This window comes from Lissotriton helveticus, chromosome 1_1 (assembly GCF_964261635.1).
Source record: "Lissotriton helveticus chromosome 1_1, aLisHel1.1, whole genome shotgun sequence".
Classification (NCBI taxonomy): Eukaryota; Metazoa; Chordata; class Amphibia; order Caudata; family Salamandridae; genus Lissotriton; species Lissotriton helveticus.
This window is the reverse complement of record NC_136057.1, coordinates 1,838,104,118-1,838,119,874: the sequence shown is the minus strand read 5'-3', so window position 1 is coordinate 1,838,119,874 and position 15,757 is coordinate 1,838,104,118. Positions and strand designations below refer to the sequence as shown.

At 45.5% G+C, this 15,757-nt stretch overlaps 1 protein-coding gene across 1 annotated transcript in view; it reads right to left on the bottom strand.

The window, feature by feature from the left end:
* Nucleotides 1-15,757, bottom strand: part of ABCD3 (ATP binding cassette subfamily D member 3) — a 344,077-nt gene that overhangs the window by 69,547 nt on the left and 258,773 nt on the right. The window contains exons 17-19 of the mRNA XM_078641238.1: nt 10,011-10,088; nt 9,250-9,315; nt 9,034-9,123 (exon numbers count right to left, since the gene is read on the bottom strand). Of these exons, the coding sequence (XP_078497364.1) occupies nt 9,034-9,123; nt 9,250-9,315; nt 10,011-10,088 (234 nt within the window). The remainder of the gene's footprint in view (nt 1-9,033; nt 9,124-9,249; nt 9,316-10,010; nt 10,089-15,757) is intronic.

Here is a 15,757-nt window from a genome sequence, read left to right as displayed (position 1 = left end):
TCTGGAAATTTCTGCAGTGCAATGCTCGCCCCATTGACACCTGCCACCACAAAGATTCATAGATTTAATGGTTTCTTCCATTTTAGACACTGCCAGCACACTAGAGTACTTGGTCATAAACCTACACCAGTCCAGATCTGGTTAGCTTCTTTGGAAAGATAATGAATCAGATTTTTTAAGTACAATAATTGATTAAGTGGACTTATCCTACAAAATCAGGTTTAGTCCAAGTTTACAAAGTTCAGTTTCCGTTTTCACTTGTCGATTCGGTCTTAAGGTAGTCTAATAGTTTTTCTTAGAAATCTACAGTATGATTATCTTGAGAGGTGAAGATCAAATTTTCTTTCAAACTCAGAATGCCGCCAACCTCTATGAGAGAAATGTGCTTACTAAAAAGCGGTTGACATCAAAGATTATCGCTTATGATCGGCTTCAATTGTTTTGAATCAACTGTACTTTTAGCCAAAAAAGAATGTGTGGATTATGGTCACTTTCTAAATAGAGATCAATGTCAGAGGTTTTAACACAGAAGAATTTATCAACAAGCACAAAAGGTATAGACTAAGGTAACTTCACCTCCAGCTTATGGTCTAGTGGACCTCATCATACCATCCCCATCAAACAAAATGTTTTGACAATCTCAAATCGTTTTACAGGCAATTAAAAACCATTATAACTTGGAAATCAAATCAAGATATCGGCACAGAACAAGTTACTTACCTTTATTAAGGCTTTGGTGAATACGCTATCGGACCGGCAGATTCCTCACCTTGGGAATACCCCATGGTCCTATACTGTATCCGAAGATTTTTTTTTTCTCAGCAATTTCCTTGCGCACAGGATTATGGAGTTGTGAGGCTCAGCGTCAGGTTTATCCCACCCGGATGTGATGTTGGGACCATAATGTTACCACCACATCCATGATTGAGCATCAGTTTATTTTGCATATTTGTCAGCATCATCAGACACAGAATCCTAGTAATCAGATTATGCAAATGAGCAGTTCTCCAATTTATCCAATTGGAAACTTTATTGTGGACCAAAGAATCAAAACCACAGAATGGAGAAAGGGCTGGTGAGGAATCTGCAGTTAGATAGAGTATCCACTGAAGAAGGAATTACCTTAGATAAGTAATTTGTTTTCCTATTGCATTAGTCTAACCGCAGATTCCGCAAATTTAGAATACATACTAAAACAGTACTTCCACAGGAGTGTGAGAAATCGCTCAACCCAAGATATTCTGAAACCTGAACAAGTAAATTGCCCTTCTTGCCAGAGCGGTCTTAGTGTTTAGTGAATGTTTGAACTGACGACAATGTCACAGCCTGGTATTGGTCTAAATCAGGTACTCGTGCCATCCGCTTTAGCTTAGATCGAATGATCCCGCATACCATCCAGAGGTTACTTTGTACCAAGACCATAGCAGATCTTTATACAAAGAAAACTACATCTGGAGATGATCTGCTTCTGCACTACTCTTTTTTGCCCCACGAAGAGCTGATTGTACGCCTGGTGATCTTTTGTGCGATCGATATAGAAACTCAAGGCTCTCTTTGGGTATAGGTGATGGTGTCTATCTTCCTCCTTGGACAGGTGAGGAGCAAAGAAAGAAGTTACAACTCTGGGGAGGAACTTTGGGCCTTATTTATGAAGGCCTTGCGCCACTTTTAAAATGGGAAAAAGACGCACCGGCGGCGCAAGGCCTTCATAAATAAGGCCCTTTGTGTCAATTAGTCTGGGAAGAAGGTAGTGTACGGCTGCCAGACAAAGTGCCTGCAGCTCATTAACACAATGAGCTGGTGTGTTCGCAATAAGGAATTCCGTTTACAAGGTGAGCAATCTCTTGGGGCAGCAGTGCATAGGCTCAATTGGAATGCATGTCAAGAATGTTAGAATCAGATTGAGGTCTCACTGCGGCACCACAAAGGGTTTTGACGGAAACATATGGATTGGCCATTTCAAAACCAGCATCACAACAGGTGACAAAGATGGCTGATCAGGCAAACTAAGAAAGGTTGATAAGACTCACAAATAACCGTTAACTGTTGGCACGGGAAGTCCTTGCTGGGTTAGAGACAAGTAGACTAGAAGGACATCAGATAACTGGGCCTGTAATGTTTGGATGTTCTGAGAACACCACAAAAAACACAAACGTCTTCTAGCATCCTGCATAGATAGTCTTAGTAGAGGGACATCTGCCAGCCAAAAATATTATTCTTGAGGAGGGGGAGATCGGAGGCAGTCAACTTTCACTGCACAACCTCCAAGCATGGAGGTTTAACTTGTGCAGGCTCAGGTGCAAGATGCAGTCGAATTAGAGGACAGATGCTCATGGCCAGATGTTTGGGGTACCAAAATCTCTTGGCCCAATCCAGAGGCACTAGAATGACTTGGGCCTGGTCATTCCTGATAGTCATCAGAACTTTGGGCAGGGGAGGTAGAAGAGCACGCATAAATGAGTCTGGAGCTGCAGTCTAACTGAAAGGTATCTCCAAGTGAGGACTGCCTTGGGAACTCCGACAGGCAAAACCACGGATATATTCTCAGAGGTGGTGAATAGATTTAGTCAAAGCTCCCCACACTGTTGAAAAACACCCTGCGCTACCTCTGTGTACAGCTGAAATTCATGAGCCACTAGCCAACGGCAGCTGAGTTTGTCCACTTTGCTGTTTAAAGATCGTGCCAGGTTTTGTACAACTGGGGAAATGCCCTGACAACTCAAACTGTTTCAGAGGTGTAAAACCTCCTGGCACAGGATCCATGTACTCTTTGCCCTGCTTGTTGAAAAACCAAATGACTGCAGTGTTGTCCATGAGCACCTGGACTGTTCTCCCTTGATGGGTGGGGGGAAGGCTTCTAGTGCCAAGCAGATCACTGATTATGTGGAGGTAGGTTTTCTCAAGAGACCAGAGTGACCACATGACTTCCCCAGCCCAGCAAAGGTGCATCAGTCAAAACCTTTAACTCTGGATAAGGTAAGGGGAGGGGTCTGCAGGCAGTTCAATTTCTGTCCAGCAACCATCATTGGAGATCTTTTGCAGTCTCCTCCAACATCCAGATAGAATCTGAGGTTTCCTTGGTGCTGTTCCCACTGAGACTTCAGATCCCACTGCAGTCTGCAGGTGCCATGTGGCATGGTCCACTAGCAGGATGCCTGGTACCCTCAGAGCTGCTCTCACAAAGACCCATGTCGAGTGCTGAAACTTTGGGATCATACCCCATATGTCCCAGACTTGTTGAGGCAGAGGGAAGGTAAATTATTATTTATAGAGCGCACGTACACCAGCGGTTTCTTGGCGCTTAAGTGGAGGGGCTGAGGTCACAGCATGTGGTGATGTTAGTCGTATGCTTGGGAGAAAAGCCAGGTCTTGAGCGACCTCCTAAATTGAGAGTAGGGTGATATTAGGCGGAGTTCAGGGGGGAGGGAATTCCAAAAGAGTGGAGCTTGTAAGGAGAATCTCAAGCCACCATGTTTCTTGCGTCTGAAGGTGCAGGGAGACAAGAGATTGGAGCAGGAGGAGTATAGGACGCGGGGAGAGACATAACGGTGAATACGGGAGGCAATGAATGAGGGTCCTTGGGAGGAGAGGGCTTTGTGGATCAGGCAGCCCAGTTTGAGAAGGCTGCTTTGGGCCACCGGGAGCCAATGAAGGCTCTTGAGGAGAAGTTTAGTGTGGCTGAACTTTGGCCGGCCATGGATAAGTCTGGCTGCTTGATTCTGGATCAGTTGGAGTCGGTGGGATTGATGCGCGGGTATACCGACGTACAGGGAATTCGCATAGTGAATGCAGGACATGACTAGTCCTAGAGTAACTTGGACGAGGGCTTCATGAGAGAGAAATCTGCAAATTTTCCTGATACGGCATAAGTGGAAGAAGCAGACAGAGACCACCAAGCTAATTTGGGCCCTCATGGAGAGGTCATCGCTGATGGTGACGCCTGGGCTCTTGGCAGAGTTAACAGGGGGTGGTGGACAGCCCAGGGAGAGGGGCCAGAAGTTGGAATTCCAGGGATTACCTGGAGGCCCCGTAAGGACCAGCTCGGTCTTGTCAGGATTAAGGGATGTGTGCGTTTGGCACATTAATGGAGAATCCCAGCAATATTACGAGATTGGCCAGCGTCTGGAGGTGGTAAGCCTTCAGTAGCCAGTTGTTTAGGTATGGTAAGACTGGTATTCCCAACCCCTGAAGATAGGCAGTGACCACCGCCATCACTTTGTAAAACACTCAAGGGGCGTTAGGCAGGTCTAATGGGAGCACCAACAACTCAAAGTGCCCATGGCCTACATGGGACAGCAGGTAGCATCTCTGGGAATGCAGGACAGGGATGGGGAAGTAGGTGTCATGCAGGTGCAATGCCACCATCCAGTCTCATGGATTCAGGGCAGACAGAACTTGGGCCAGAGTGAGCATCCTGAACTTGCTCTTCTTGAGGATGGAGTTCAGGGGTGGAGATGTAAAACAGGACGAAATTCTCTGTCCTTCCTAATCCGGACTTCCAATGCCAGCATCCTCTTGGTAGCTCCCTTATCCAAGAGAGCTTGAACTTCTTGTCACAGAAAGAACAAGTGGTCTTCCAGATTCCACTGTTGTTTAGGTGCTTGTTTGATGGTGTGAAAAGGAAGTATATGGTGTAGCCATGCTGGGCAATTCATGCTGGGCAATATTTGCTAGACAATTGTCTGAGGCCTTCTCGGATCCCTGGGGTTTAAAGAGTTTTCCGGTCGAGTACTGAAGATTTCTAGCATGGCCTTCTCGAAGGCCATTATCAGCTGCAGTGTTGCCTGTGGGCCTGGGAATTCAGGCTGGACCGGGAGGACTAGGCCCTGGATAAGTTCTGAGGTAGGGGGAAGAGACAGACTTCAAGGTACCCTGATATCCATATGCATTCTCCTAGTGAGTGTGTCGGGAAGAAGGGGGTCTATGTTTAGACTTTTTGTGCTTCTTTGTCAAATCCAGTTGCTCAAGTAAGCCAAAGAAAACTACATTCTCGACTTCGACCAGGCCTTCCAATGGTGCGCTGCAAGGTAAAAAGTGTCCTTGCAGTCCCAAATTGACTTCAGATTCTTCCAAGTGCAGTCCCTGTGTGAGTTTGAGTCAGGAGAAGAAGCCAGTCACCAGAGACAGACCTTGTGAAGGGTCCATCACTCACGTCTGTTTGTGGCAAACCTTGCACTATTTAAAATTAGTTGTCTCTCAGAGGAGACATGTTGACTGAACCTTGGGAGTGTTTTGGAAATCTTCAACAAATTAAATCTGTCAGGTGACAGACATGAAAGGAGGGAACTGCAAAGACACATCAGAAGGCATGGAGGGAACTGATGTTGATGCACGAAGGTGGCAATCGTATTGTGGCCCCAACATCACTTCTGGGGTGGGATGGCGTCAACTCAGATCCTCACGCTGCCACCTGCTGGCACACGAAGAAATTGCTAAGAAAAAAATAAATCTCAGAATCCAATCTGGCAAATGGAGGGGTTCATGAAGGGAAACGTAAACATCAGAATATAATGAGTTGACAATCATCATATTATTAACAACAACTGGACAACTCAACATTCTAGCACTGATATCCTCACTCAATCAGTAGATTGTTCTGCGTTTCAATCATATACAAGCTCATTTCATATCTAAATTTTTCACAAATGGCTGCTATGCAGTGTTGGAGAAAAGTAGATGTTAATTCAAAATAATCCATAATGTCCATCAGCCGCAAAAATATTATTGATTTCTAGTACTAAACTATTGTCCTATTCGGTCCAAAAGCACTCCACCTTATCTTATTGTGTTTTCAGATAAAGGTCCAAAATTATTTGGAGAGGTACTGCATCAAGCGAACAAAGTTGCTGATTCCTGGAATAAACTCTGGGCATTCGTCGGTATGCACCGAATTATTTGGCTATCACCGCCGCACGAAAGACACACGATCCGATTGCCGTGTGAATCAAATCCTTACTGACGAACGCCCAGTGTTTATTCCAGGAATTAGCAACTTTGTTCGCTTGATGCAGTACCTCTCAAAATAATTTTGGAACTTTATCCGAAAACACAATAAGATAAGGTGGAGTGCTTTTGGAAACCGGAGATTGGGTACCAACCCTTGGACTATGCGATAAGGTGTTCGGATTTTAGCCCTGAGGAAGCCCTTTAGGGTGAAACACGTTGGCTGAGGCTGTGTGCATCTCTCGACATATAATATCAATAAAGAAGAATTCTCCACACTGAAGACCCTAAAGGAGTCGTCAATTTTGCTCTTTATATGTTATTTGTTGTGTGCCTCTCTTCCGTTTTTGTATATATCTATGTATACACATGCTGTAGCTTTGCTATAGATAGCTTTCTTATTGTTTGATAGCTTTAGTCGACGGAGGTCTGAGGAGTGGGTGTCACATGGCGAGGTTAGGCCCGAGAAGAAACACTGCCATTTTATATGTACACATTTCCTAAGTTGCATTCTTTGACAAAATTACTTTTGACACACATTTGCTTGCGTGGCAGTGCTGGATTAGTTTATCTGAAACCACATTGCTTGCAATTCCACTTTGTAAGTACACTATCATGACACCATGAACATTTAGTACACGGCCTGAACACACATTGTGCAAATGTTGTTTGTTATTTGTTCATGAGGTGACATGGCCATCACAAAGACAATAAACAATGTCAGCTAGGCTGGTGAACGGACACAGAAGCATGGATACTGTATTATAAATACACATGTATTTCCACGCTCAAATTAGAGGAGCACTCTGTTGTTATTTCGAGGTCATCGCTGTGTCGGGTCTCAGTCCAGCTGATTTCTGTTTAACTTCTGCGAGGAGGGATATCTAACTTGTGACCAAGACAGGGACCTACATCCCTTGCCTTCAAATAATGGGGAGTTAAACTATCCAGTGGGGGATTCTTGGCAGAACACCTGGCCTAGGCAACTAGGTTAGGGATCGCATAGTAGGAGTGCACTGTACCCAGTACTTATATTTCAGTATATATACACTTTCTTAGCATGATGGTGAAATTGTTCATTCTCTCCACTGTCCTTATATTGCTTATCACTTTGATGTGCTTCTGCCTATTAATCATTGTAGTGCATATATTTTATACAAGAATCACAATGGTTCAATAAATATTGAAAACGCCCCTCTGTGTATTTCTTGTGCAGCTTACAGAATGAGCACGAGTGACAGAGCGAAAAGGTTCTAGGTATGATAACACGATGCCTTGGGGAGTCAGGGTTGTCATGTTCAGGGTTGTCATGGTCAGAGTTTGCCCAAAACATCTGTTACCTTACTAGGTTGAGGGGTACTTATGGTGGCACTATGAGGTAGCTGATCATATGCCAATATCTCATGATGGGGTGCATAGACTCAGTCTGGCACCACCCCAATGTTTAGGTTGTCCAACAAACGAAAAGTTCCTACTGAGAAGTGGAAAACATACAGCTCTACTGTTAATAACTCCCCCTATGATTGAAACAGTGCTTCTTTTTTGGGCATTATTTAACATGCATTTTTACAGGCATTTTTAATGGGGAGGTGTGCCAATTTTCCTGTAGCTACAATTACAATTTCAAACTTCTTTTAGATAATTCACAGTGTCAAAGCAGTTATGTAAAACTTCAGCCATATCCCAAGCAGAAAAAAACAACAAATTATAATGATAATACGGAACAAGAGGGGCTAGTAGAGATTGGCTCAACGTGTAGAGCTGATCTCAGCCATGAGCAGTCTTGGATTTCAACCTCGGATAATAGGGAGGCAGTGATGGCATTAGATATATCTAAAGCTCAGATTGTTTTTACTGTAGTTTAACCTTAATATTACAATTGGCGCTTTGACACAGAATTATTTATGAACATGGGAATACTGTGCTGTTCTTACCTTTTTAATTGATATTACATTGTTAAATTGTAGTAGTGTATTGTTGGCATCACTAAGGGTTTGTGGTTTCGATTATATATGGAATAAAGTATCCCCTGCTGTAAATTCTAGAGATATAGCAAGTCAACAAGGACTTCTGGAAACACACAAAGGAGTGAGCCCAGATTATTTCTCATAATATATGAGAATACCTTCCCTTTTCCCACAAACCACTTAAAAGCTTGGTTTTCAGCTCTTTCATATAAAAAAGAGACAGGTTGGCTGTAGATGTGAAGAATAAAAGTGTAAGCTGTAGTGTGAAATTAAACAGAATAAACAGCAACGAGTATGTTCTTACAAAAATACATTACAACCAGTTTCATGCAAGTCTGATTAAATACAATCTGTAGTTAAGAACAAACAGATGAATTCTAGCTTTCCTGTAATAACCAACAGCTTGCAAAAATAAACATGCTGCTGTAAATATCTCCTTTCTGCTAAGCACTATTCACTTAAGAAAACTACACTAGAAGAACCAAAAGCCAAGTTTTCATTTTCTTTGTTTAAACTGTAGCTGTAATTATACTCTGTGTCATACCTTTCATCCTTGGATGCTTCAGAAGGAAAGGCCAGTTCCTATTCATTGTTTTTGCTGAGGCTATAATTATGCTCCACAGCCTACCTTTCACCATGGTTGCTGGCAGGAAGCATTATGTCATGTCAGAGCTTGCCTTTAATACCTTATTAGAGTTGGGCAGCTACATCAATTCTATATTACAGGTGACTAGAGACGTCACAAGTCAGCTATAATGAATACATTAGAGACATGCTTTTATTTAGGAATTGCAGGCTCCGTGTATTTGAAATCAATAAAAAATTACAATGAATGTGATTAACGCAGATGAATGAATCATTTTCGCATTCGTCATGTTGCAAAGGTAATTCCATCAGGAGAGATGCTTAGTAAAATGTGTGTACCTAAATGCTGTTGGGTCAAAGGGAGGAAACGAAAAGGAGTCAGAAGGGCATAAAGAAGCAGGTAAGCATGCACAAGAGAACAGCACCAAAAGCGCAGTGGGACATGTGGGGTGAGAGGAAGTATGGCAGAGGAGAAAGGAAGAGATGGCTGGGCTCTCCAAATTTTCAGGTAGGCTCCAACAGGAAACCTCATTCTTACCAGATCAGATATTCCTTTCTTCCGCTGATCATCAACTGTATCTGGATAGATCACTTGGTCTCGAAGTGTACCGAGAGTCATGTACGGTCTCTGTTGGAAAATGGTCACTTTAAGTAATTTGCACACTTATCCTTTTACAATTTATTTATATGCAACTCTGTTAACATATGGATGGTGACAAAATATAAAATAAAAGAACTTGACACTAAACAGTACCTGAGGAACATAAAATAGTTTCCCTCTTTCTGGTTTGGTTAGACGTCCACCAAATAGAGGCCACAGCTGTGGGGACAAAGAAGATTAATAAAACAAAAGCTTTAGGTTTGTTTTTTCCAACTTGATTTTTAGGAGTAGTGTTCAACAGTTAGTAAAGTGAGATAAAAAAAAGAACTTCAGATTCTTACACATCAAGATGCTTTCACAGCCATGCTATGTTTGTGGATAATCGTAAGCAAGATCTTTTGTCAGATGTTTTTCCTCTGATGGTGAAGCCACGTTCTGAGTAGATCAGGAACTGTTAAGTAGCTATCTTAAGAGAGCAAAGACCAGTGCTTCTTGTTCTGCCAAGACCAACTATACATTCATACACACAAGTAATACCCTGCACTTCATCACAATGATTTCCCTAAATTAAATGAAACAAATCCCGCTTTTGCTTGCAACATTCAAATTTGCAGTCCTAGTTTTGCTTATTGCACTAAAGTAAAACTTGCACCACTTTTAAATGTTTGTCAATCATTCCCTAGGACTATATTTTCAACACCCTTTCCTTTCACAGTTAGCCTCTACCTTCTTCACTTGTTGCCAATACTTTAGAATTGTGGACAATGTTAATTAATGACAATGTTAATTAATGATAATTAATATACTTTAGAAAACAGTGTGCTTCTTCACAATGTTGGAAAATACCAGAGCAACTAAAAAAATAAAAAGGGTGCACTATTTAACCACTTTATTTGACTCGAGTAGATACTAACCTCTCCAAGAACACGGAAAAGGGAACTCTTTCCACATCCGTTGGGACCACAAACCAGGACATTTGCTCCAGATTTCACCTGTAAGACACGTTAAAAAACAATTGCATTTTCAAAAATCATACTTTTGAACCTTTTGTGATTAAAAACAAAGGTCTTTGAAGAACCATATGACAACTTAAGGAACAAAAGCGATACAATGATAAATGGTGATGCTTGAAAAATATGCAATTAATTAGTACAACTGTCAATCAAGACTCTCCTATTGACAATTTAGATTGAATAATGTACCTCGGACTATGTTTATCTTGGAGTCATCTTTTCTTTAATAGTCTGTAATCTTTTCTACAGAACAACTACTTACATTTTTTTAATGAAATGTTTATTACCCATACAACCCAGATTTGAGCACCAGAAAGTGAGCACTTTGAATCATTAAAAATAGCAGTGAATGAAGACAGATTCACACAATAAAAAAAGCTGTACTCTATCAACTAGGAAGTTTGGATGATGTGGATTCAAGAAGAACACACCTGGCACAATTTGTAACAACCCACCTATTGTGTATTTTTACTGTAAAGCTTGCTGATGTCACAATGATAAAGACAGTAAAAATGCAAAGCTTTAGCAGCTGCAGGGCAGGAAGTGCTATCGGGACATGTGAAAGATAAAAGAACTGATGAACAAGTTACTTACCTTAGTAACGATATATCTGTAAGAGACATATTAATTATAGATTCCTTACCTTAGAATTACCCCCAGGCGTCAGACTGGATCCAGAGATTTTTTTCTCAGCAGTACCCTTGCGCCTCGGTAGGTGGCGTCCGTCGACTGTGCATTAGTAAGCGGCATCGTGATCGCCGGGATGACGTTGTAGTATCTACATAGATGCTGCCCCTGTGCGCTGAAGTCAGTTCTTTACATGCCAGAAGCCCAGAGCCATGCAAGACACTGACCACTGGTGCAGGACACTAGGGCCCTGAAAAGGAGTCCCTTACTCTAGAAGTCAGTTGACAGAATGGATTGATGGGGCGGTAAGTAATCTTTAACTAATATATGTCTCTTACAAATATATCGTTACTGAAGGTAAGTAACTTATTCATCTGAAAGAGACTATTAGTTATAGATGTCTTACCTTGGAATAGATACCCCAGCAATACCAATCCCAGAAGTGGGTCTGCGATTTAAGTTCACACCAGAAAGTCCTGGAGAACTGAACGGCAAAATAAGCAGTCTTTCCGGACTTGACTATCCAGACAGAAATGCTTAGTTAAAGTGTGCAGTGATGCCCACGTGGCTGCCTGGCAGTTGTCACTGAGGAGGGACTCCACGTCCCAAAGCAGTAGTGGCTGCCATCGCCCTGGTGGAATGGGCGCGCAGTCCTACTGGAGGCTCCTTGTTCGACAAAGAGTAGCAGATCTTAATGCAAAGGATGACCCATTGAGAGCTAGTCCGTTTTTGCACAGCCCAGTCTTTCTAGGTGCCCACATAGCCAACAAAGAGTTGATCGTCCACCCGGAATTGTTTTGTGCAATTCAAATAAAAGGATAATGCACGTTTTGGATCCTGACAGTGGAGTCTCTCCTCCTTGGAAGGGGGCAGGAAGAAGGTGGGCACAGTGATGGCCTGTCTTATGAGGAAAGAGACAACCACTTTGGGAAGAAAAGAAGCTCTAGTTCAAAGGACAACCTTGTCCGGATGAACAGCAAGGAAAAGAGGTTTAGAAGAAAGAGCCTGAAGTTCACTCACCCTGCGAGCAGAGGTGATGGCAACCAGAAAAGCAGTCTTTAAGGTCAAGAGTCTGAGAGGAAAATTATGTAGTGGCTCGAAAGGAGCATACATAAGGTAAGTTAAGACCAAATTCAAGTCCCACTGGGGCATTGCAAAAGGAATAGGAGGAAAAAGGGGTGTAATCTATGCACAATGGGGGACTTCAAAAGAGAAGGCTGATCAGGAAGGCGAAGAAAGGCCGAAATGGCCGAAAGATAGCCTTTAAGGGTGCCCAGAGCAGAGCCCTGCTGGGCCAAAGAAAGAATGAAGAGGAGAACCTCTGAAAAAGGGGTAGAAAGGGGGTCCACGGCCTTTGTTGAGCACCATGTCACAAATTTGTTCCATCTACAGGCGTATACCGTTTTAGTGGAGGGACGCCTGGGAGCCAAGATGACATACAGATTTCGGGAGGAAGGTCGAAATCTGTCAACTGTCACCGCTCAATCTCCACGCAAGGAGGTGGAGGCTGGACAGGTTCGGGTGGAGGACCGTCCCCTGTTGCTGCAACAGAAGATCCTCCCGTAGAGGCAGGCTGATTGGAAGATCGATGGCTATGTTCAAGAGCTCGGGATACCAGACTCTTCCTGCTCAATCCGGAGCCACAAGAATGACTTGTGCTCTGTCGCGCTTGATCTTCTTCAGCACTCTGGGCAGAATTGGTATAGCGGAAAGGCATATAGAAGACAGCAATTCCGAAATCCGTCGGCGAGAGAGTGCCGAATTGGAAATTCCGACGAGCGGAACTGCTGGCATTGCGCATTCTCTTCGGTGGTGAACAGATCTAACAAAGGCTCTACCCACTGCTGAAAGAGATATTGCACCACCTCGGAGTGAAGACGCCATTCGTGATCCATCATGCACAGGTGGCCGAGTTCGTCCACCCTGGCATTCAGGGAACCTGCCAAGTGCTGAACCAACAGGGACATGCCCTTATGTTCCAGCCATGACCCCGCCACGCCCTGTTTGTTGGCAGTACCACATGGCGGTGATGTTGTCTGTGAACACCTGCACTACTCTTACTTTGACAGAAGGAAAGAATGCTTTCAGTGGAAGGCAAATCGCCCGGAGCTCCGAAAGATTAATGTGGAGCCCGGACTCCGCCAGAGACCAGAAACCTCTTATCTCCGCCTCGCCCGTGTCTCCGCCCCATCCCAGAACTGAAGCATCTGTCACCACTGTGAAGTCTGATTGGGGAAGGGAGAGGGATCTGCTGTTGACCCAATCCTGGTTAGCTAGCCACCACTGCAATTGGTGTGTAGTGCCCTTCGAGATCTGGATGACATCAGAAAGATTCCCCTGATGCTGCACCCACTGGAACTTCAGGTCCCACTGCATAGCCCGCATATGCCACCTGGTATGGTCCACCAGCAGGATGCAGGAGGCCATGAGGCCCAGCAGCCTCAAGGTCAATCTCACCAAAAACCGGGATAGAGACTGAAACATCGGTATCATAGCCCGAATATCCCGAACTCGCTGCTAGGAAGGATAAGCCTAAAACTTCGCTATATCCAAAACTGCTCCGATGAAAAGAAGCTTCTGAGAGGGAATCAGGTGAGACTTCGGCACGTTGATAGTGAATCCCGGGAAATGCAGGAGGTCTGCTGTAGTCTGAAGGGGGAAGACGACAGCCTTGGGCGAGCACGCCATCAGCAGCCAATTGTCAAGATAGGGGAAGACTGGAATCCCTGATCTGTGCCAATGAGCTGCGACCACTGCAATCGCTTTCATGAACAACCGAGGGGCGCTGGTAAGGCCAAAGGGAAGCAAGGTAAACTGAAAATACTTGTGCCCTACCGTGAACCGTAGGTAATGCCTGTTGGCTGGCAGGACGGGAATGTGGAAGTAAGCCCATGGTCGAGGGCAGACAGGACCTGGGCTAATATCAACATTTTGAACTTTTCCTTCTGGAGGAAGTGGTTGACGTCCCTGAGATCCAAGATAGGACGCAGACCTTTGTCCTTCTTGGGCACCAGGAAGTAGTGGGAGTAACAACCATGACCTTCTTCTGGGACATGGACTCGCTACATAGCTCCCTTTGCAAAGAGAGCGGTAACTTCCTGAGAAGAGCCAAGTGATCCTCTGACATGCAATGGAATGTTGGTGGTATAGAGAGAGGGGTAGTCTCGAAGGGAGTAGCCCCTTTGGACTATCTGCAAAACCTGTCTGAGGTGATGTTGTGCCAGTGGGGGAGGTGATGGCGGATCCTGTCGGCCACTGGCAACTGGCGGTCCTGACAGGTCGGACTAGGAAAGCTTAGAGGCTGCTGCAGAGGATGCGCTGGTGGACTGGCCCGCCCGCTGGCCCCCGATCCACGGCGTTGGGTCCCACGTCCCTGGCCTCGCAAAGGTTGGGTAGCTTGCGCCGGCCTGTGGACCTGGGTAGTACATGCCAGGAAAGGGGCAGAAGGCAGACTGCACAGGACGAGTGGTGGCAGGGAGGCCCAAAAATCAGGCCATAGCTCTAGAATCCTTGAGGCACTGGAGCGCACGGTCCACCTTGTCGCCAAACAGGAGACGGCCATCAAAGGGTATGTCCAAAAGAGTCAATGGGACATCCCCATAAAAGCCAGTGGATCTCAACCAGGCTTAGCACCTTAGGGCTACTGACCTAGAAATCGTTCTACCCAGCGAGTCGGCGTTTCCAGTCCACAGCGTATGGCGAACTTTGCTGTGTCTCTCCCTTCTGCGACAGAACGGGAGAGTGTGACCCGGGCCTCCTCCAGATACTGGCAGCACTTGCACAACCATATCCCACACAGAGTGAGTGTAACGGCCCAAGAGACATGCAGTGTTCACCGAATGCAGACCTAAGCTGGTGGAAGAAAACATTTTCTTCCCAAGATGGTCCAGCTTCTTGGATTCTCCATCTGGGGGAGCAGAAGGGAACGTGCCTTTGGATGTTGAGGGTTGGACCACCAAGCTTTCAGGGGTAGGGTGTTGGGAGAGGAAAATTGTGTCGCCCCAGGCCCTGCGGTGATGTTGGGCAATCATTCTATCCACAGGAGCACTTGTGCTGGGCTTGGACCAAGTGCCCAGAAGCAGGTCTGTTAGGGCCTCATTGAACGGCAGCAGGGGCTCATAAGAGGCCGCTGCTGACTGAAGCACCTCAGTCAGGAGATTAGTCCTGACTGCCACCATAGGAAGCTCAAGGCTCAGGTCCTTGGATGCCCTACGCAACACCACAGCATAGGAGGCCCCCTCCTTAGTGGCCACGGTAGGGAGAAGAAGCATGCCAAGATCTGGGAAGATATCCAGACCACTGGCCTCACCAAACTCCTCTCTCCAATCCAGCTCATCAAGCTGGTCTGACAAAGGGTCAGGAGACCCCTCCCAGTCTCCTCACCTTCCTCTGGCTGCCACTCAGGGTAACTGGGAAAGCCAGGTAGAAGAGTGGTACAAAAGTACCGGTCAGTGCCGGTACCGGCGTCAGTCGACCGGGGAGGCAGGGATGGCAGGGATCAACGCCGGCCGTGGACACAACCGGTGGCAGAGGCGTTGTCAGAGGGGAATCCAGAACCAGGAAACGCTGCTGTGTTTTTGAAAGCCCAGGAGAAAGTACTCGCTGTTTGTTGTCTTGCCCTCCCGCCTCCCGCCTCGTGTTGCCCGACTCCACTGCCACCTGGGAGTTAGTGGTGACCGAGAAGAGCGCGGTCGAGGGAACTCCATTTCCCAGGAGGCTTAGCGGCGCTCGCCGCGTCACCAGCGTCAGCAGCGCGCCAGGAGGCGCTCAAATAGCGCATCACCCCCGTCTCGCGGGACGCGAGCGGGACGCCCGGAGCGAAGCCCGGGCAAAGGGCGGGCCCTCTGTGGCCCTCAGTGGTCGAGGTAGGCCGGGCTGGGCCCCGTCTCTTTATATTCTGTTATCCTATTCTTATGTTGTTTGGTCCGGATGATGTAAGGTCTCGAGTTGAGAGGGACTGCACCATTCCGTTATCCTGAGTACCTGTCCACTGACCGCATTGACTTAATTTATTATTTTAA